Source organism: Indicator indicator, chromosome 41, assembly GCF_027791375.1.
Source record: "Indicator indicator isolate 239-I01 chromosome 41, UM_Iind_1.1, whole genome shotgun sequence".
Lineage (NCBI taxonomy): Eukaryota > Metazoa > Chordata > Aves > Piciformes > Indicatoridae > Indicator > Indicator indicator.
Genome location: NC_072050.1, coordinates 343293 through 359842, shown reverse-complemented (window position 1 = coordinate 359842; position 16550 = coordinate 343293). Strand labels below are relative to the sequence as shown.

Sequence of the window (16550 nt, the reverse complement as noted above, 5' to 3'; positions counted from 1 at the left end):
TGCTGAGAGGAACGGCAGCAACCCCAGGAGCGCCGCGGTCCCTTTAAATGGCGCCGCGCCGCGTCCCGCTGCCGGAGGGGGCGGTGGCGCTGACATCACGAGGGGCCGGGAGCACCTGCGCCGCCGCCCGGTACCGGCACCACCACCGGCACCACACCGGGCGGGCACTGGCGCCAAGCGGGCATCGCCGCACCCAAGGTACGCAGCGGTCGGTACGGGCACGGGAGACGGGGATAGAGCCGCCCCCCCCCCTTCCTTTCGCACCGCCGCCGCACCGGGACCCGCACAGGGTCAGGCTTGCTGCTCGGGGACCCCCTACACCGGCCTGGACAACGGAAGCACCGCACCGGGCAGGGATTCCCTCCTCTCCCCCGAGAACACCCCCGGGGCCACACCGGGACAATCCCCCGCCACCTTCCGGTCCCGAGACCCTCCTCTCCCCACCGCCGACCCGATACCGGGAGGCTCCCTCGGTCCCTGCGCAGCTCGGCCTGGACGGTGCCGCGTGACGTCACCGGGAATCCCGGGAGGCCGGGGGGCGGCTGGGGGGCTGCCGGTGTCCCCATGGCCGCACCGAGCCGGGGAGTGCCCAGGTCCCGGTGGGGTCCTGGTTCGCGGCCGCCCCCTCCTCCAGTTCTCTGGGATTGAACGGCGGCTGCGGCGAAGGGGGAGCGAAGGGAAAACGAAAGGGGAACCGACGGGAGGGCGGTACCGGGACAGGGGGGTGCAGCGGTCTCGGGGGAGCCCCGGGGAGGAGAACGCGGTACAGAGAGGGGCGTCCCGGTGCTGCGGGGAGGGGGGGGCACGGCCCCGCGTGGGGATTCCCCCCGCCCTGACCCCGCCGGGGGCGGGGATCCCCTCCCACGTGGGCACGCGGACCGCCCCTCCGGTGACGCGCGGCGCCGTTCCCGGTGACGCCACCGCGGCGGTGGTGACGTAGACACCGGGAGGGTGGGCGCGGGGCTGGGCCCGCCCGGCGGCGCGCGGTGCTTCCTGCCCTCCGCCGCTGTCTCGGGCTTGGCTCGGTGCGGCGGGCCCGGTGCGCTCCCGGCCCCGCTCCCCGCCATGCAGAGTCATCTCCCGCCCTACGCCGCCTGAACCGGGGGGCCCGGGGGGGGGAACCCACCGGGCCCGTGCTGCCGCCTGCCAGGTGCGGGGTGGGGAGCGGAGCGGGGCGGAGAGGGGGAGGGACAGCGGTGGCCGTTAACGGCTGAGGGGTGGCGGGGAGCGGTTTGGGACCGGGGTGGGAGGCCGGGGCGGCCCCTCTGGAACTAACTCTCCCTTTCCCATCCTGGTGAGACGCTTCTCCCGCTCCAGCTCGGTGTACTCCGGTGACCGGGGAGACGCTGGCCCCTTCAACCCTCCGTTACCGGTCCCCTGTGAGCCACTTGCTCTCCTCCCAGTTCTCCGGGGACCGGTGTGTTTCCCCCCCACCCCGCCCCGTGCTTTCGCATACCGGACGTTAGAAGGAGACCCCCCCCCCGGCCGAGCGGCGTGTCCGTGTCCGACCCCCCCACACACACCCTGCTGCCCCCATTCGCTACCCCCATGCCCGGGACCCCCCGGCGGCGGCTGTTGGAGGGACTCCTGGGGACGGGGCGGGAGAGGAGGTTGCCCTTGCCGCAGGGAACGGGAGGTGCTGGGGGGGTTGTTCCCGCTGAGTGCGGCACGGAGCTGCCGGTCCCGGGGCTGTGTCCGTCCCCCCCGCAGGAAGTGGCCGGGCAATGGCAGCCGCTCGTTGCGTTTCGTTGTTTTTGAAACGTCCTTTTTTAATCAGGTCGCATCTCATTCCCGGGGTCCCCCGGTGCTACCAGGACCGGGGAGGCGGGGGGGACCAAACTCCGTGCTAGGGCTAAACCTCACCAGCAACACCCCCGAACCTCCCCCCGCCCCCAAAGCTCCGGCTCCGGGAGCGCCGTGTCCCTGCCTGGCACCAGCAGCTGGCAAGGAGCCCTAGTTGGGTGCCGGTGGCACCGGGTTTGGGCCGTGACACCGGCTGAACCACCTCTGCTCTGCCCGCTCCGGTGGGCACTGGGGTGTAATCCCCGGTGAGTCTGCGGCGGTGCCGCCAGGCCCAGGGCTCCTGTCCCACCGACGGTGCATCCCCAGCTGCTGCCTGCTCGCCACCGGCTCCGGTTACCGCTGTGGCCCAGTTTGTGGTCACGTGCTGCCGGGCGGGGGGAGCCCCGGTCCCGGGGAGGCGGCGGCGGCGGCCTCCGCCCGCACCGCGCCCAGCTCTGGCCGCGGTCCCGGCGCCACCGAGAGCAGCTCCGGGAGCCGCAGGGCCCAGGTCGTCCCCACGCGGGGCCAGGCCGCGTTTGTCCCCGGAGCGAGGACTTGCTGCAGCCCCCGGGCCCTGTCCATGGCCACCCACGAGCCCGGAGGCCTTTTCCCAGCCGCGCTCAGCTCGCCGGAGCCGGTTCCCAGTTTCCATTTTCCCTTCTGCGTCCCCTCCCTGCTCCTGGCATGTGCCCAGTCCGGCCCAGGCTGCGGCGCTGACCTGCGGCCTCCACCTGTCCGCTTCTGGCACGGCCCTGCCGCCGGCAGCACCGAGCCCGCGGGGGGCACCGGAAGGGCCCCAGGCTCTTTTCGGCCAGCCTGAGGCCAAACGGCTTCCCGGTGCCCTCGCGGGGCCGGGGTCGGGGCAGGTTTTGTGGGGGGTGGTGGGCGCGGGGCTGTCCTGGGCCGGCTGGCAGCACCGTGTGCCAGCTGCGGCACTGCCCCTGGGAGTTTCTCGGTGGGTGAGTCCCTGGCCGGCAGGGAGCTTGGTGCCTCTCTGGCCCCCACTGGGCACGGGGTTGATGAAATCCCCACCTGGGTTTCGACACAGGCTGTGCCATGAGTGGCTACCAAAGCTCTGTGCCCACCGAGCCTGGGGCAGCGTTGGCCCTGCTGGAGAGCCTGGCACTGCCTTGGCTGAGGGCAGGTTTGGCGTGGGGCAGGGCCATGGGGCATCCCTGAAGGCTACCCAGCACCATCCGCTCCTCTGCTCCTTGTGCCGGGGCCCCTTTGGGTAGCTGCCAGCTGTGCTAGTGGCACTGAGGACCCTGTCCTGGGGCACTCCCCACAGTGCTCTGGTTTGCAGGGACCATTGCTGCTCCTGGGCAGTGAAGGTCACCAGCAGCTCCTGCTTGTCCCTGGCTGTGCTGAGCCAGCTCTGTGGCTCTAGCTTTGGTTTGCTCCTGGCTACAACATGAGGCCAGCCTGCAGCCTGCCATGGTGACATCCCTGGGGATGCCATGGGGCACAGGGTACCCTCTGGCTATGGCAAGGGCACTGTGTGCTGGGGCCCTATGGGGTCTCAGAGCAGCTGTGGAGGTGCCAATGCTTCCCTGGGAATCAGTCTCTGTGGGCCCAGTGCCCAGAAGCCTTCTGGAGCTCCTGTGGGGTCACCCCGTGGCAAGGCCCTGGGCTGGTGGCACCGGCGAGCCAAGTGCTTGAGTTTGATGCTGGCTGAAGCACAGGCAGGCAGCTGGGGGGGTCATGGTGATGGCATCCCCTGGAATGCTGGAGCTGTGCCAAGATGTGCTCATGCAGGTGGCACCTCCTCCCAGTGGCACTAGCAGCGCTGTGAGGCCTGGCACAGGGCACCACAGTCATGAGGGGGAACTTTCACTGACGCCCACCCCCAGCCCCATCACATTTCTCTTGGGTCAGGCACTCACCCTGCCCTGGGTTAGGAAGCTGGAGGCTGGAGCTGAGGGTGCCCACCATGGGTGCTGGCACTGGGTGGCAGGACTGGGTGCTGCCAGAGGTTGACCTTGGTGCTTCTTGTCCCCCCTGCAGCAATGGAAACAAACAACCATTTCATCTTCTCTGCCGCCTCAGGACCCAAGCCCACGCCTGCCTCAGGGGACAGCTCCTTCGCCCACGGCTCCCCGCTCGGCTTCCCCCACCAGGGGAAAAGTAAGTGCCCCCCCCCAGGCTGTGCCCCCCCTCAGGCACAGCCTAAACTGGCACCACGGGGACAGAGGGGCTGCATCTGGGGGTCTGTGTCTGTGGCCTAGAAACACAGCAGTGCCAGAGCTGGGGGTGCCTGGATTTGGCTGCTCAGCTGATCTGGTGCAGCCAGGCCAAGCTCCTGGCTAATCCCTGGCATCCTGCGGCTCCCCCCCGGCACTGCTGCAGCTCCCTGCTGGGAATGGATTCTATGATCTGAGCTGGGGGTCTTGGGGATGTGAGCATCCAGACACAGGCTATGGCAGCACTGGGGGGCAGGGGGTGGGAGGCTTGACCTGGCCAGGCTGGAGAGCAGGTGCAGAGGAACCTCAGGAAGTGGAAGCTGGGAAGCTGCTGAGGGGCCTGGAGCAGCTCTGAGGAGCAAAGACTGAGAGCCCTGGGGCTGAGAACCTGGAGAAAAGCAGCCCCAGAGGGGTCTGATGGGGCCAGACTCTGCTCAGTGGTGCCCAGGGACAGGATGAGGGGCAAAGGGCACAAACTGGACCCTAGGAGGTGCCACCTGAACAGGAAGAGATACTTCTCTGGTGTGAGGCTGCTGGAGGCCTTGAGCAGGCTGCCCAGAGGGAGTCTGCTGTGGAGAGCTTCCAACTCCCCCTGGCCTTTGTGCCCCTGGGCAAGCTGCTGTGGGTGCCCTGCTGGAACTGGGTGGGTTGGGCTGGGGGAGCTCCAGAGGTCCCTTCCAACCCCTACCATTCCATGGTGGCTGCCAGGGCAGCCTGTCTGTTTGTCTGTCCTCAAACCTTGTGGTCAGCTTGGTGAGGGAGGATGGTGAGAAGCACCTGTGCCATGCTGTGCCAGGCTGTGCCACGCCACTGACCTTTGTATCTCTCCTCTGGCTCCTTGCAGGTCTGAACGGGGGCATGAATGTCAATGGCTTCTCTACTGTATCTCACCCCAGTACTTCAGGGACCCTGGTGCCTGGCTCGCCGCCCGCGGGCACGCCGCCGCTGCGCACCTACGACTGCCTCTGGGACTACGCAGCCTACCCGTCCGGAGGCCTCAAGGATGGCAGTGCCACCGCCGTGCCACTCCCCGGCCTCGCACAGTTGCCCCTCAACGGCGTGGCAGGAGGCTCCCGGCCGGCGTCCCCTGGGCACGGCGCCAACCTACGGGGAGCTGGGCAGGAGTTCTGGGGCAATGGCACCTCTGGCCCCATGGGGCTGAACTTCGACTCGCAGGAGCTCTACGACTCCTTCCCCGACCAGAGCTTCGAGCTGATGCAGAACGGCCCTGACAGCTTCTACACAGCCTCCCAGCCCTCCCCCATGCTGGGCTCTGCCACGGAGCCCTTCCCGCTGCCCCCAGGCCCGCCTGAGGAGCCTGGTGCTGGTGAGGGAGACTCCAGCACTGCCAAAGAGATGCCCCCTGGCATCGCGGAGAACAGCGAGGGGCTGGTGGGCAGCATGGAGCTGGAGGAGGCACAGCCAGGTAGGAGCCTGGGGCAGGCTGGCAGAGCTCTGGGCTGTGGCACTAGCAGGTGCCAGAGTCTAACCTAGGTCAGTGGCATTGGGCCTGGTGGTCTCTGGGCAGAGCTGACCCCTGTGATCCTCCTGTCCCATGTTCCCACTCGGAGCTGGTGTTGGGGTCACATTAAAGGGGGCTGGGCACAGCCTGCGGCATTGCTGCTGGCACAGCCAGCGTTCCCCCAGGGCAGCTGGGTGCCAGGGGAAGACCCGGCAGCCAACCGCCCTGGTGCAGGGATCGGTGGCCTCCTGCATTGGGTGATACCCCGGGGGGGCGTGGCTGTGCCCTGGGCTCTGTCACCTGCCTGTCCCCACTGCCACAGCTCTGCTTCCAGCTGCTTGTTCCCTTTAGACTTGAAGATCTGCGGCTACAACGGCTCCGGCCCTGGCACGGTGTCGCTCGGGCAGGAGGGGCCTGTCCTGGCCCCCAGCACGGGCAGTGGCTGCCTGGGGGGCACGTCGCCCATCGCCCCTCGGCTGGAGGACACCCCCATCCTCAGCGAGGATCCTCTGGAGCCCTTCGAGTCCCTGGCCAGAGGTAGGGGAGTGGCAGGGTGGGCAGCTGCCTGCACCTGGCTGGCACAGGCACCTCCGGCTGCTCCGTGTGCCCTGGGACCTGGCTTCTAGCCCTGGCTTCCAGCCCAGTTCTGCCTCCTCTGGATGGGTGCTGGTGGCAGCGATAGGGGTGGCAGCGGTGGGGGCGGTGGCGGTGGGGATGGTGGTTGCGGTGAGGGTGGCGCTGGCGGAGGCCTCCTCCGTGCGGGCAGGGGCGGGCGGCGGCCCCGCTGCGCCCCTCCCGCGCCAGCGTTCTCCGCTCCCTGCCCGGCTCCGTGACGCGGTGGTTACTCAGCGCGGAACTTCCGTGCCTCGGCACAGCTCCGCCACGGCCATTTTGGGTTCCTCCGCTTCCCAGAGCGGGAGGCGGAGCTGGGGGCTCTGAGCCCCTTAACCCCTCTCCTGCCGGTGCCTTTTCGTCTGCGGGGAGCCCTGCGGCACCCTTGCACCCACCCTGCCCTACCCCCTCCCCGGGGAGCCGAGATGTGGCTCTGCGTGCCCCCAGCCCGGGTCTTGCTGCTCCCCACTCCAGACCCTGGCACCGGGGACCTCTATGCCATGGACGACTCTCAGCTGGTGAGCGACAAGTCCCCCCTGGAGGAGCCCCCGGACCTGCCCCCGCTCCATGCTGCTGGTCCCTTCGGGCTGCTGCCCGCCGGCCCCTCGCCCACCCAGCTGCTGGAGGGCCCTGGCTTGCCACCCGCCCTGCCCGGTATGTGCCAGTCTGATGCCCCTCAGCCAGATGCTTGCCCCCTTTCCCAGCTATCCCCCTGATGGCGGAGTGGGGGGGGTTCAGTCACTCCCCTCAGAATTGTTTGGAGGCTGCTGCAGCAGCTTTGTGTCCTGCACAGTTTTTCCCCCTTATTTTACTTGTGCTTGCTTCATTTTCTTGTTTTTCCCCCATTTTCCAATCAATGATCCTTGTGTTATACCTTCCATCCCACTCCTTACCCCACAGTTTTTATTTTTCAATCTTCCATTTTCACATTTCTTTTCATCATTTCCCTTACATTTCTTTTATTTCTTTTTTATTCACAATTTACTCTCTTCCATAATACCCACCATCCAATTACCTCCTATCCCATACTCTAATCCCTTCCTCCCCATTTTCATTCTTCCCCCTCACCACACTCTCAATACCCAATTCTCCTCTAACTCCCCCCACTCTCTTCTTTTCCCTACTTCTTCTTCTTCCTCATCTTCTTCTTCTTCTTATATCTCCATACCCCTTTCTCCACCTATCCCCCTTCTTCTCAATCTTTATTCCCCCTATCTCACACTATCCATTAATCTCCCCCCACACCCGCGCCCCATACCCCATTCATACCCCACCGCTTCATATCCCCCCTCACCCCCCTATACCCATATCCCATTACTTATTAATACCCTCTCCGCTTCTCCCCAACCTCCCCCCCCTATTATTAACTCTTTCCTCTATCATCAATACTTCATGTTTTTCCCACCACCCCTCCCTCTCACTTCCCTAGCCCCCCGTCCCCCCTCCCTCCTGTCTGTCCCCTGGCCCCGGGCTGACGCTCTGTGTGCCCAGGTGGCGGCGGGAGGTGAGGATCAAGAGGGGGAACCATCGCTGGCAGGGTGAGACCTGGTACTATGGACCCTGCGGGAAGAGGATGAAGCAATTCCCAGAGGTGATCAAGGTACAGACCCCAGTCCTGGCTCATCAAACCCAGCCCCCAGCTCTGCCAGAGCCCCCAGATGCTGCTGTGGGGTGCAGAGCGCTGAACACCCCTCACAGCCTTCCTTCTCCCCCAGTATCTGAACAGGAATGTGGTGCAGGACGTCCGTCGGGAGCACTTCAGCTTCAGCCCTCGCATGCCGGTGGGAGACTTCTATGAGGAGCGAGACACAGCGGAGGTGAGTCTGGGGGGTCTGGGCCGCCCTGGCCCCCTCCCCTCTGTGCCAGGCTGCGGGAGGTGACACAGGTGGGTGCCGCAGGGCCTGCAGTGGGTGAAGCTGAGCCCTGAGGAGATCCCTGCACGCATCCAAGCCATCACGGGCAAGCGCGGGAGGCCTCGCAATGCTGAGAAGACCAAGGCCAGGGAGCCCCCAGCTGCCAAGCGCGGCCGGGGGCGGCCCCCCAAGGCCAGGATGGATCTGCTCAGCAAGACAGACGCACGGCTGCTGAAGAAGTTGGAAGCCCAAGGTACAGCCCCCCCAGCCCCAACGGCTCGGGAGGCTTGATACAGCCCCTTGCAGCCTGGCTCTGTTGGGAGCTCCTCGGCTGGTCCCTCACCACCCACCCTCCCTCTGTGCTCCTGCAGAGGTGCTCAGCGATGAGGACAAGCTGAAAATGAGCAAAATCAAGAAGAAAATGAGGCGGAAGGTAGGAGGGGACCTTCGAGGGTGCTTCTGGGACCCTTCTGGGGGTAAGGAAGGGCTTGCTCAAAAGGGTTGTCAGGGCTTGGCCCTGTCTGCCCAGGGCAGTGGTTGGAGACCTCATCCCTGGAGGGGTTTTACAGCCATGGAGATGTGGTTTGGCCTTTTGGTTCTTTGCAACTCTCTAAAGGAGGCTGGAGTGGAGTCAGGGTTGGTCTCTTCATCCAAGGAACAAGTGACAGAACAAGAGACAGTGTTTTCAGGATGCTCCAGGGAAGGTTTAGGTCAGACATGAGGAACAATTCCTCTCCTGTAAGAGTGGTCAGGGACTGGCACAGGCTGTCCAGGGAGGTGGAGTCCCCATCCCTGGAGGTGGCCTAGAAACCTGTGGCCATGACACTTGGGGACGTGGTTTGGTGGCCATGGTGGTGTAGGCTCAATGGTTGGACTTGATCTTAAAGGTGCCTTCATGGTCCCATGACTCCCAGTGCAGGCCAAGCACTGGGTCCCTGAGCCAGCTTTGTCCTTTCCAGGCCAAGAACAAGCAGAAGCAGGAAGCCAAAGCCCCCAGAGTAAAAGAGATCAAGAAGAAGTCCAAGGTCAGTCTGCGAGGGACAAGGAGGCCAGGAAAGGGGGCAGGAGACAGAGCTGCTCTGGCCACACACCCTGGGATCTGTCCTCAGGTCAAGGAGAAGAAGGGCAAGGCAGAGAAGGGCAAGGAGAAGGCACGGCCCAAGGAGAAGAAGGGCAAAGGGCCTCGCAAGGCAGACAAAGGCCTCCTGGCCCAGCGGCGGCTGGAGGAGCGCCGGCGGCAGCAGCTCATCCTTGAGGAGATGAAGAAGCCCACGGAGGACATGTGCCTGGGGGACCACCAGGTGGGCAGGGGCCGTGGGGGTGTGCCTGGCTGGCTAAGCCATCAGCCTGCCACCAGCCCTGACCAACCCTTCTCCTACTCCTCCTCTGCAGCCCCTGCCAGCCTTCTCCCGCATCCCAGGCCTCATCCTGCCGAGCAGAGCTTTCTCCAACTGCCTGACAGTGGTGGAGTTCCTCCAGAGCTATGGCAAGGTCCTGGGCTTTGACCCTGCCAAAGACGTGCCCAGCCTGTGTGCACTGCAGGAGGGGCTGCTGGGGGTGGGCGACAGTGCGGGCGAGGTGCAGGATCTGCTGGTGAGGTTGCTGCAGGCTGCGCTCTATGACCCTGGGATGCCACCCTACTGCCAGGTGAGCCCTGGTACCTTCCCCTGCCCCAGAATCTGCCCTGGTACCTTCCCCAGCCCCACCCATGCCCTGGCACCTTCTTTGGCCCTTGCCCTGGCACCTTTCTATGCCATGATCCTAGTGCCTGCTCCAGCACCTTTCCTTGCCCCACCCCAGACTCTGCCCTGGCACCTTCCCCTGCCAAGTCTGGGCTCTCTGTGCTCACAAGGCTGTAGCTGCTGCAGGTTCTGGAGGGGGGAGCCCAGATTTGGGAGGTGCTGCTCCTGTTGCTCTCTCTTCCTGTGCCCAGCTGGCTCCTGGCCCTTGGCAGCTTCTGGGGGGCTCCTTCCTCCATCCTGCTGCAGGGGCCTGGCTGTGCTCAGGACGCCCCTGGGCATGTTCCCACTCGGATTTGTGTTCCTGGTCTGGTTTTCCTATCCTGGTGCTGTCTTCCTCCCTAGCTTGAAGTTTTTTTTCTTGCCCCCACCTGGCAAACCCAACCTTGGGTCAAGCCTCTGACCTGCTCCTTTCCTCTGCTCTGCCCAGTCCCTGAAGATCCTGGGGGAGAAGGTGTCTGAGATCAGCCTGAACCGTGACACAGTCTCCGAGGTCCTGCGCTGCTTCCTGACTGCCTACGGCGCGGGCGAGGAGCTGTGCCAGGCGCTGCGCACCAAACCCTTCCAGGCACTGCCCCCCGAGCAGAAAGCTTCCATCTTGGCCTTCCTGGTCAACGAGCTCAACAGCAGTGCCCTCATCATCAAGTGAGCCATGGCGTGGGGGCAAGAGGGCCCTTTGGTGGGCATGTTGGCACTGGTGTGGGGCACTCCACACTGGGAGGGCAGCTCCCCCACAGCCAGCCCTGTCTCCTTGCAGTGAGATCGACAAGACCCTGGAGAGTATGTCTAGCTACAGGAAGAACAAGTGGATCATTGAGGGCCGGCTGCGCAGGTGGGCATGCAGGGGGTTATGGGCAGTGAGGTGGGCACTGGGGTGGCCAGCAGGGTGGCCAGCAGGGTGGGCAGTGGAGCCCTTGGCTGTGTCTGGGCAGGCTGAAGGTGGCCCTGGCCAAGAGGACCGGGCGGCCTGAGGCGGAGCTCAGCGGCTGGGAGGAGGGCCGGCGGCGGCGCAGCTCCCGGCTGACCGAGGAGGTGGAGATGGAGGAGGAGGAGGAGAGCCGAGGACGGAAATCCCGCAGGGAGGAGGAGGTGAGGTGGCCACAGGTCCTTCGCTGCTGGGGGCAGAGGTGGGGATGCCACCCTCGGAGGTCTATGACGGTCCCATCCCTTCCCCAGGCTGATACAGCTGCGTCCAGCATCCCGGAGCTCGAGAGGCAGATTGAGAAGCTGGTGAAGGTGAGGGGGCAGCAGAGGGCTCCTGGGGGGGAGTCCTGTCCCTGTGGGACCCCTTCCCACCCTGTGCTCGCCCCTGCAGAGGCAGATGTTCTTCCGCAAGAAGCTGCTGCACTCCTCGCAGACGCTGCGAGCAGCTTCTCTGGGCCAAGACCGGTACCGGAGGCGCTACTGGGTCCTGCCCCACCTCGGTGGCATCTTCGTGGAGGGTGTGGAAGGTGAGCAGGGAAGGGGCTCCTGTGGGTGGGGGATGTCTTGGCTGGGAGAGACCCCATCCTGCCTTCCATCCCCTGCTCCCCATCATCTGACCCCTCCTGCCCTGGCAGCGGCCGAGCCAGCACCGCAGGAGCCCATGGAGGAGAAGCCTTCCCCTCGCCTGTTGCCCCTGAAGCAGGAGCCCTTGAAGCAGGAGCCCCTGAAGCAGGAGCCCCTGGCCCTGCCCATCCCCAGCCGTACCAGCTGCACAGCCTCGCGCTCCCGCGGCCGCCCCCGCAAGAGCAAAGAGGAACTGCCCCAGCACTGCGGGCCCAGGCCCCCGCCAGTTAATGGGGTCCTGGAGGAGCCGGTGCCCCTTGGGCAGAGCCAGCATGACCTCAGCCAGTCTGCCTTCCTCTCCTGGCTGAGCCAGACCCAGTCCTCCCTGCTCAGGGACTCTGTCCTCACCCCAGACAGCAGCCCTAGCAAAGGGGACACGGGTGGCTCCTCCCTGCTCGAGGCCCCTCCTGATCCCTCCGAGGTGGAGGAGGAGGAGAAGGAGAAAGAGAAGAAGAAAAGTGTCCCTCAGGCTGCTGACAAGCAGGGCCCCTGGTTCAACCTGCTGCCCCGGACGCCATGTGATGGCCGGGCCCCCCTCGCTACCTCCTCTGCGGAGCCCTTGCCACGAGCCAGCGCCCAGCCCCGCGCCCAGCCCCGCAGTGAGCTGCCCAAGGGCCCAGCCCGGCAGGTACCAACCTTGGGGTCCTCTCTGCAGGGAGCTGGGTGGAACACTCTGCCTGGGCACTGCACGCCTTGGGGCTGGGGGTGCTCTGCTTGTGGTGAGGTGCCTGGAGCTTGCTCCTGCTGCCCCTGGCCCGCATGGTGAAACAGCCCCAGAACTGGGGAGGCTGCAGGATTGGAAACTAGGGGGTTCGGAGGCTGAGGACTGGGGGCTGTGGGCCCATGGGGCAGTGGCCATGGAGTGAGCTTGGTCCTGTGACATCTCCACCAGCTCAACGGCCTCCCCGTGGATGACCCAACCACTCCCCTGCTCGCTTCCACACCGGTGCCTGCTGGTGCCACGGCCCAAGGTGCCTGTCCCCGAAGCCGGGGCAGCCTGGAGAAGCTCCAGGACCCACCGGGGCAGCCCAAGCGCCGAGGGCGACCTCCCACCAAGTTCTTCAAGCAGATCGAACAGAAGTACCTGACCCAGCAGACGGAGCAGCCTGTTCCCCCTGGTGAGAGCCCCACCCAACCCCAGGATCCCTGGCTTGGGGGTGCTGGTGGAACCCTGACACGATGCTGAGCCCTGGCATGGTGCTGAGCGCTGCGGCACTGCCTTGCAGAGATGCAGAGCGGCTGGTGGTGGCTGCAGGACCCCGAGGAGCTGGAGGCCGTGGCTCGGGCGCTGCACCCCCGGGGGATCCGGGAGAAGGCCTTGCACAAGCACCTCACCAAGCACAAGGAGTTCCTGCGGGAGGTCTGCCTGAGGGCCACCACTGGTAAGAGCAGGCCGTGCTGGGGGGCTGCTGCCTGCCCCCAGCCCCACTGAGCCCTCACCTTTTGTCCCTCCCAGACCCCATCTTCCACCTGCGCCCTGAGGCAGCCGCAGCCGCCGTGTCTCAGGAAGCTCTGGCCCGGTGGTCGGTGATGGAGAGAGCCTACGAGGCCGACCTGGCCGTGCTGCAGTGGGTGGAGGAGCTGGAGCAGCGCGTGCTGATGGCTGACCTGCAGATCCGGGTGGGTGCCAGCCTGGCTGCTGGCATGGCCCTGGCTTGGGCAGTGTGGGGCCCTTGGCTGGGCACTCACCCTGCACCCCTTCTCTTTTCTCTCCTATTTTCTTCCTTTCCTCTCTTCTTTTTCTTCTCCTCCCTCTTTTGCTTCCCTTTCTCTTTTCCTCTTGTGCTCCTTTTCTGTTTCTCCTCTTCCTCTTTCTCCTTCTCTGCTCCTTCTACTTCTCTCCTACTCCTCTTCATCTCTTCTTCCCCTTCTCCACCTGCAGGGCTGGACGTGCCCAAGCCCCGACTCCACACGGGCTGACCTGCAGTACTGCGAGCACAAGGTGGAGCCACTAGAGGACATCACGATCCGGAGCCGCCGGGAGGGGCTGCCCCTGTGTCGGGAGCCAACCAACCCCTTGGACCTGGCAGTGCTGCGGCTGGCGGCGCTGGAGCAGAACGTGGAGCGGCGCTACCTGAAGGAGCCGCTCTGGCCCCTGCACGAGGTGGTGGTGGAGAAGGTGGTGCTGAGCAGCCCTGAGGAGCTGAGCCTGGGTCCCACTGAGATGTGAGCCCCGAGTCCCTCCCTCGCCTGCCGGTGCCGCGGGTGGCTGTGGCTGACAGTGCCCTACCCCGACAGAGCCTACGAGATCACCCCCCGGGTGCGGACCTGGCGGCAGACCCTGGAGCGCTGCCGGAGCGCGGCGCAGGTGTCCCTCTGCATCTACCAGCTGGAGAAATCTATCGCCTGGGAGAAGTCGGTCAACAGGGTGGTGAGAGCCCGGGCTGGTGGGTGGGGGCACCTTGAGGAGGTGGTGGTGGGGACCCTGTGGCTGAGCTGTGCCCCCTGCAGACCTGCCTGGTGTGCCGGCGAGGGGATGATGACGAACAGCTGCTGCTGTGCGATGGCTGCGACCGCGGCTGCCACCTCTACTGCCACCGGCCCAGGATGACTGAGGTGCCCGAGGGCGACTGGTTCTGTTCCGTCTGCGTCTCCCGGGTAGGTCACTGGGGACCTACCCCCCAGGGCTGGTGGTGACGCCAGGCTGCAGTGGTGACGCCCACCCCATCCCCTCCCCACAGTCAGGGGCGTACCGGGACCCCATCTCCCCGCGGCGAGGCAAGAAACGGAAACGAGGACGTCCGTTTGCGGGAAGCTTCCCGGAGGAGGAGGAGGAGAGCCCTCGGCGCCGGCCGGCCTCGCGCCGCCGCCAGGGGCTGCCTGCACCGCGCTGTGTGGGCCAGGGGCTGCCCCCCAGCAAGCGGAGGGGCACCATGGCACGGGGCCAGCCCAGCGACCTCACCTTCTGCGAGTGAGTGGGGCCTGGCGGGGGGGGGAACAAGGCCATGTGGGGCACATCCAGATCCTCCCCTCACCCTGCTCCCCCACCCCTCACCCTGCTCCCCCCCTCTCACTCTGCTGCCCTCCCCCCCCGCCCCCAGGATCATCCTGATGGAGATGGAGTCGCATGAGGACGCATGGCCCTTCCTGGAGCCTGTCAACCCCCGGCTGGTCCCTGGCTACCGCAAGATCATCAAGAACCCGATGGACTTCGGCACCATGCGCACGCGGCTGCTGCAGGGAGGGTGAGCAGAGGGGCCTGGGGTCCTTCCTGAGCTCAGGGCTCCTGGGTAGATTAGGGATCCCAAGTGGGATGGAAGGTTCCTCCTAGGCGGCTTGAGGGTTCTTCCTAAGGCTGGTTGTGTCCCTCCTCAGGCTGGAGGTCATAAGTGAGTTTAGGGAGTCCTTCCTGGAGGGTGGTTGCTGAGTGAGCTGGGGGAGTCCCTTCCTGGGGATGAGAGTCCCCGGGTAGCCTCAAGGCATTGTTCCTGTGGGTGATGGAGTCCTTTCTGGACATGCTGGGGTCGTTTCCGGGGCTGGAGGTCCCTCGGTGGCTTTGTGGTACCTGTTGGGGCTGGAGTCCAAAGTGTGCTGAGTGTTGCCTACTGGGGATGAAGGTCCCTGGATGGTCTCCCTGGGGCTGGAGGGTCCCTGCGCTGTCCTTGCCCTGCGTGGGGCTGGGGAGGTCCCTGAGCTGTGCTTCCTCCCCCCGGCCGCAGGTACTCGAGCTCGGAGGAGTTCGCTGCCGACGCGCTGCTGGTGTTTGACAACTGCCGGACTTTCAACGAGGACGACTCTGCGGTGGGGCAGGCGGGGCTGGCCATGCGGCAGTTCTTCCAAAGCCGGTGGGAGGAGTTCTATCAGGGAAAACAAGCGCTCCACCCGTGAGCGAGGGGGGGCACACGGCCCCGCCACCCCCCTCACCCAACCCCCATCCCACCATCTTCCCGACTGGGGCTGGGATCTCCCCTCTGCTCCCCCCCAACAAGAACTGACTCCTCTGGAGCTGATCTCGCTGCCTGCTGATCCCACGGTGGGGGCCAAACTCCACCCCCCCCTTCCTGCTGACCGGGAACCCCCTCCCCTAAATCCCAGCCTCTTCTTGGACCCCCCAGCACCACAGCCCCCCCAGCACCACCAAGCTCACCGACTCTGTAAGCCAAAAAGAAGAAGAAAAACCAACAAGAGGTGTTTTTTTTTTTTTGGTTTTTTTTTTTTTTTTTTTAGTTTTTCTTTTTAAATTTTATTTTCCAATTAAGAGCAGAAACAGATCCTTTACCCTCCCCCCACCTTCCCTCCCTACCCCCCCTTTAAAAAAAAAAAAAAAAGAAAAAAAAAAGAGGGAAGTAACTTCCCCCCTGCTGGGAATATTTAATAATAGCAATAGTTGTAGTGAATGTGTCCGAGCACTCCTGTGCGGTGTCTACAGGCATTAATGGCCAGTAAAGTGGACTTAGCCCCCCCGAGCCGGGACCCCCCCACCCATGCAGACACTTTACAGGGAGGGGAGACCCCCGGTGTAGCCTCCTCCACCCACCTCCTGCAGCCCCCTGGATGAAGGGTGGGTGCTGTCCCCCTCCCCACCTGGCTCCAGGGATCAAACTGGGGATGGTGTGGGGGGGCCCCACAGCCCCTTTCCCTGCCTCCATGTCTCAGGAAGAGCCTGCCCTGTCCCCCTTCCCCTTCCTTCCCCCCCTTCTCCCCAGCACAAGGACCCCTCCTACCCCCATCAGCCCTGGGGGGCTGGGCCGGGGTCCTGGCTGCCCCCTCGCCCCTAATTGGGATCCCTCAGGGATGCTGCTGCAGGCCCCGGGGCTTGGGGGGGGCACCCCCTCTAATATGGACTTGAAGCCTCAGGTGGTGTCCCCCCTCCCCCAGACCCCTGCCAGGTCGTGGGGGCTTGCAGCGGGTGCAGGGTCGGGGGACACCCTCCCTGGCTGATTGGGGGGGGGGGTGGCTCAAGCTGAGGTGGAGGCTAAGCCACCCCCTCTCTGCTACCCCCAGCTCCCCCTCCTCATGCAGTGGGCAGCCAGGGAGGGGCCCAGCTGCTCCCTCAGCCCCCTCCCCAGCCCCCCCGGCCAGGCTATTACGGGTACTTGCTCTGGGGGTTCAGTGGCCGGAGGGGACTTGGGGGGTGGGGTGGGAGTGGAGGGCAACCCTACAGAGCACTGAAAACAACTCACCTACCTGGGGTAGGGGCAGCACCCTGAGCCCCCTCCCCTCTCCCCTCTCTCTCCCCCAGCTCTCTCAAGTAGCCTTTTTTCTCTCAGAGAACCTCAGCCAGGAGCCCTTTGGGTTGGTTTTGTTGTTGTTGCTTTGCGCTGGAAGTGGCGATCTGGAGCCTCTTGGGACCTTTGTACGGAACCAGAAATATTTATATTTTTCTCTACCGATCCGCGCTGTGCCCGACCCTTCTCGTGGGATTTTGTTTTTG

General features: G+C 65.0%; 2 protein-coding genes across 2 annotated transcripts; one reads left to right on the top strand and one right to left on the bottom strand.

Moving 5' to 3' along the window:
• Positions 1 to 1203: 1203 nt before the first annotated feature.
• Positions 1204 to 2103, bottom strand: LOC128979011 (translation initiation factor IF-2-like). The gene is made up of 2 exons (XM_054397077.1): positions 1975 to 2103; positions 1204 to 1764 (listed from the first exon to the last, which is right to left on the bottom strand). The coding sequence occupies exons 1-2, from the start codon at positions 2101 to 2103 to the stop codon at positions 1204 to 1206; spliced, it is 690 nt and encodes a 229-aa protein (XP_054253052.1).
• A 1685-nt stretch (positions 2104 to 3788) lies between these two features.
• Positions 3789 to 15298, top strand: BAZ2A (bromodomain adjacent to zinc finger domain 2A). The gene is made up of 27 exons (XM_054397076.1): positions 3789 to 3906; positions 4807 to 5388; positions 5776 to 5961; positions 6511 to 6690; positions 6741 to 6759; positions 7528 to 7636; positions 7752 to 7853; positions 7935 to 8142; positions 8261 to 8322; positions 8849 to 8914; positions 8999 to 9190; positions 9282 to 9536; positions 10059 to 10273; positions 10386 to 10460; positions 10561 to 10717; positions 10805 to 10864; positions 10944 to 11079; positions 11188 to 11804; positions 12069 to 12294; positions 12403 to 12558; positions 12633 to 12796; positions 13059 to 13342; positions 13415 to 13547; positions 13628 to 13774; positions 13858 to 14087; positions 14218 to 14361; positions 14836 to 15298. Exons 1-27 carry the CDS (start codon positions 3789 to 3791, stop codon positions 15002 to 15004), a joined length of 4992 nt encoding a protein of 1663 aa, XP_054253051.1. The 3' UTR covers positions 15005 to 15298.
• Positions 15299 to 16550: the final 1252 nt, after the last annotated feature.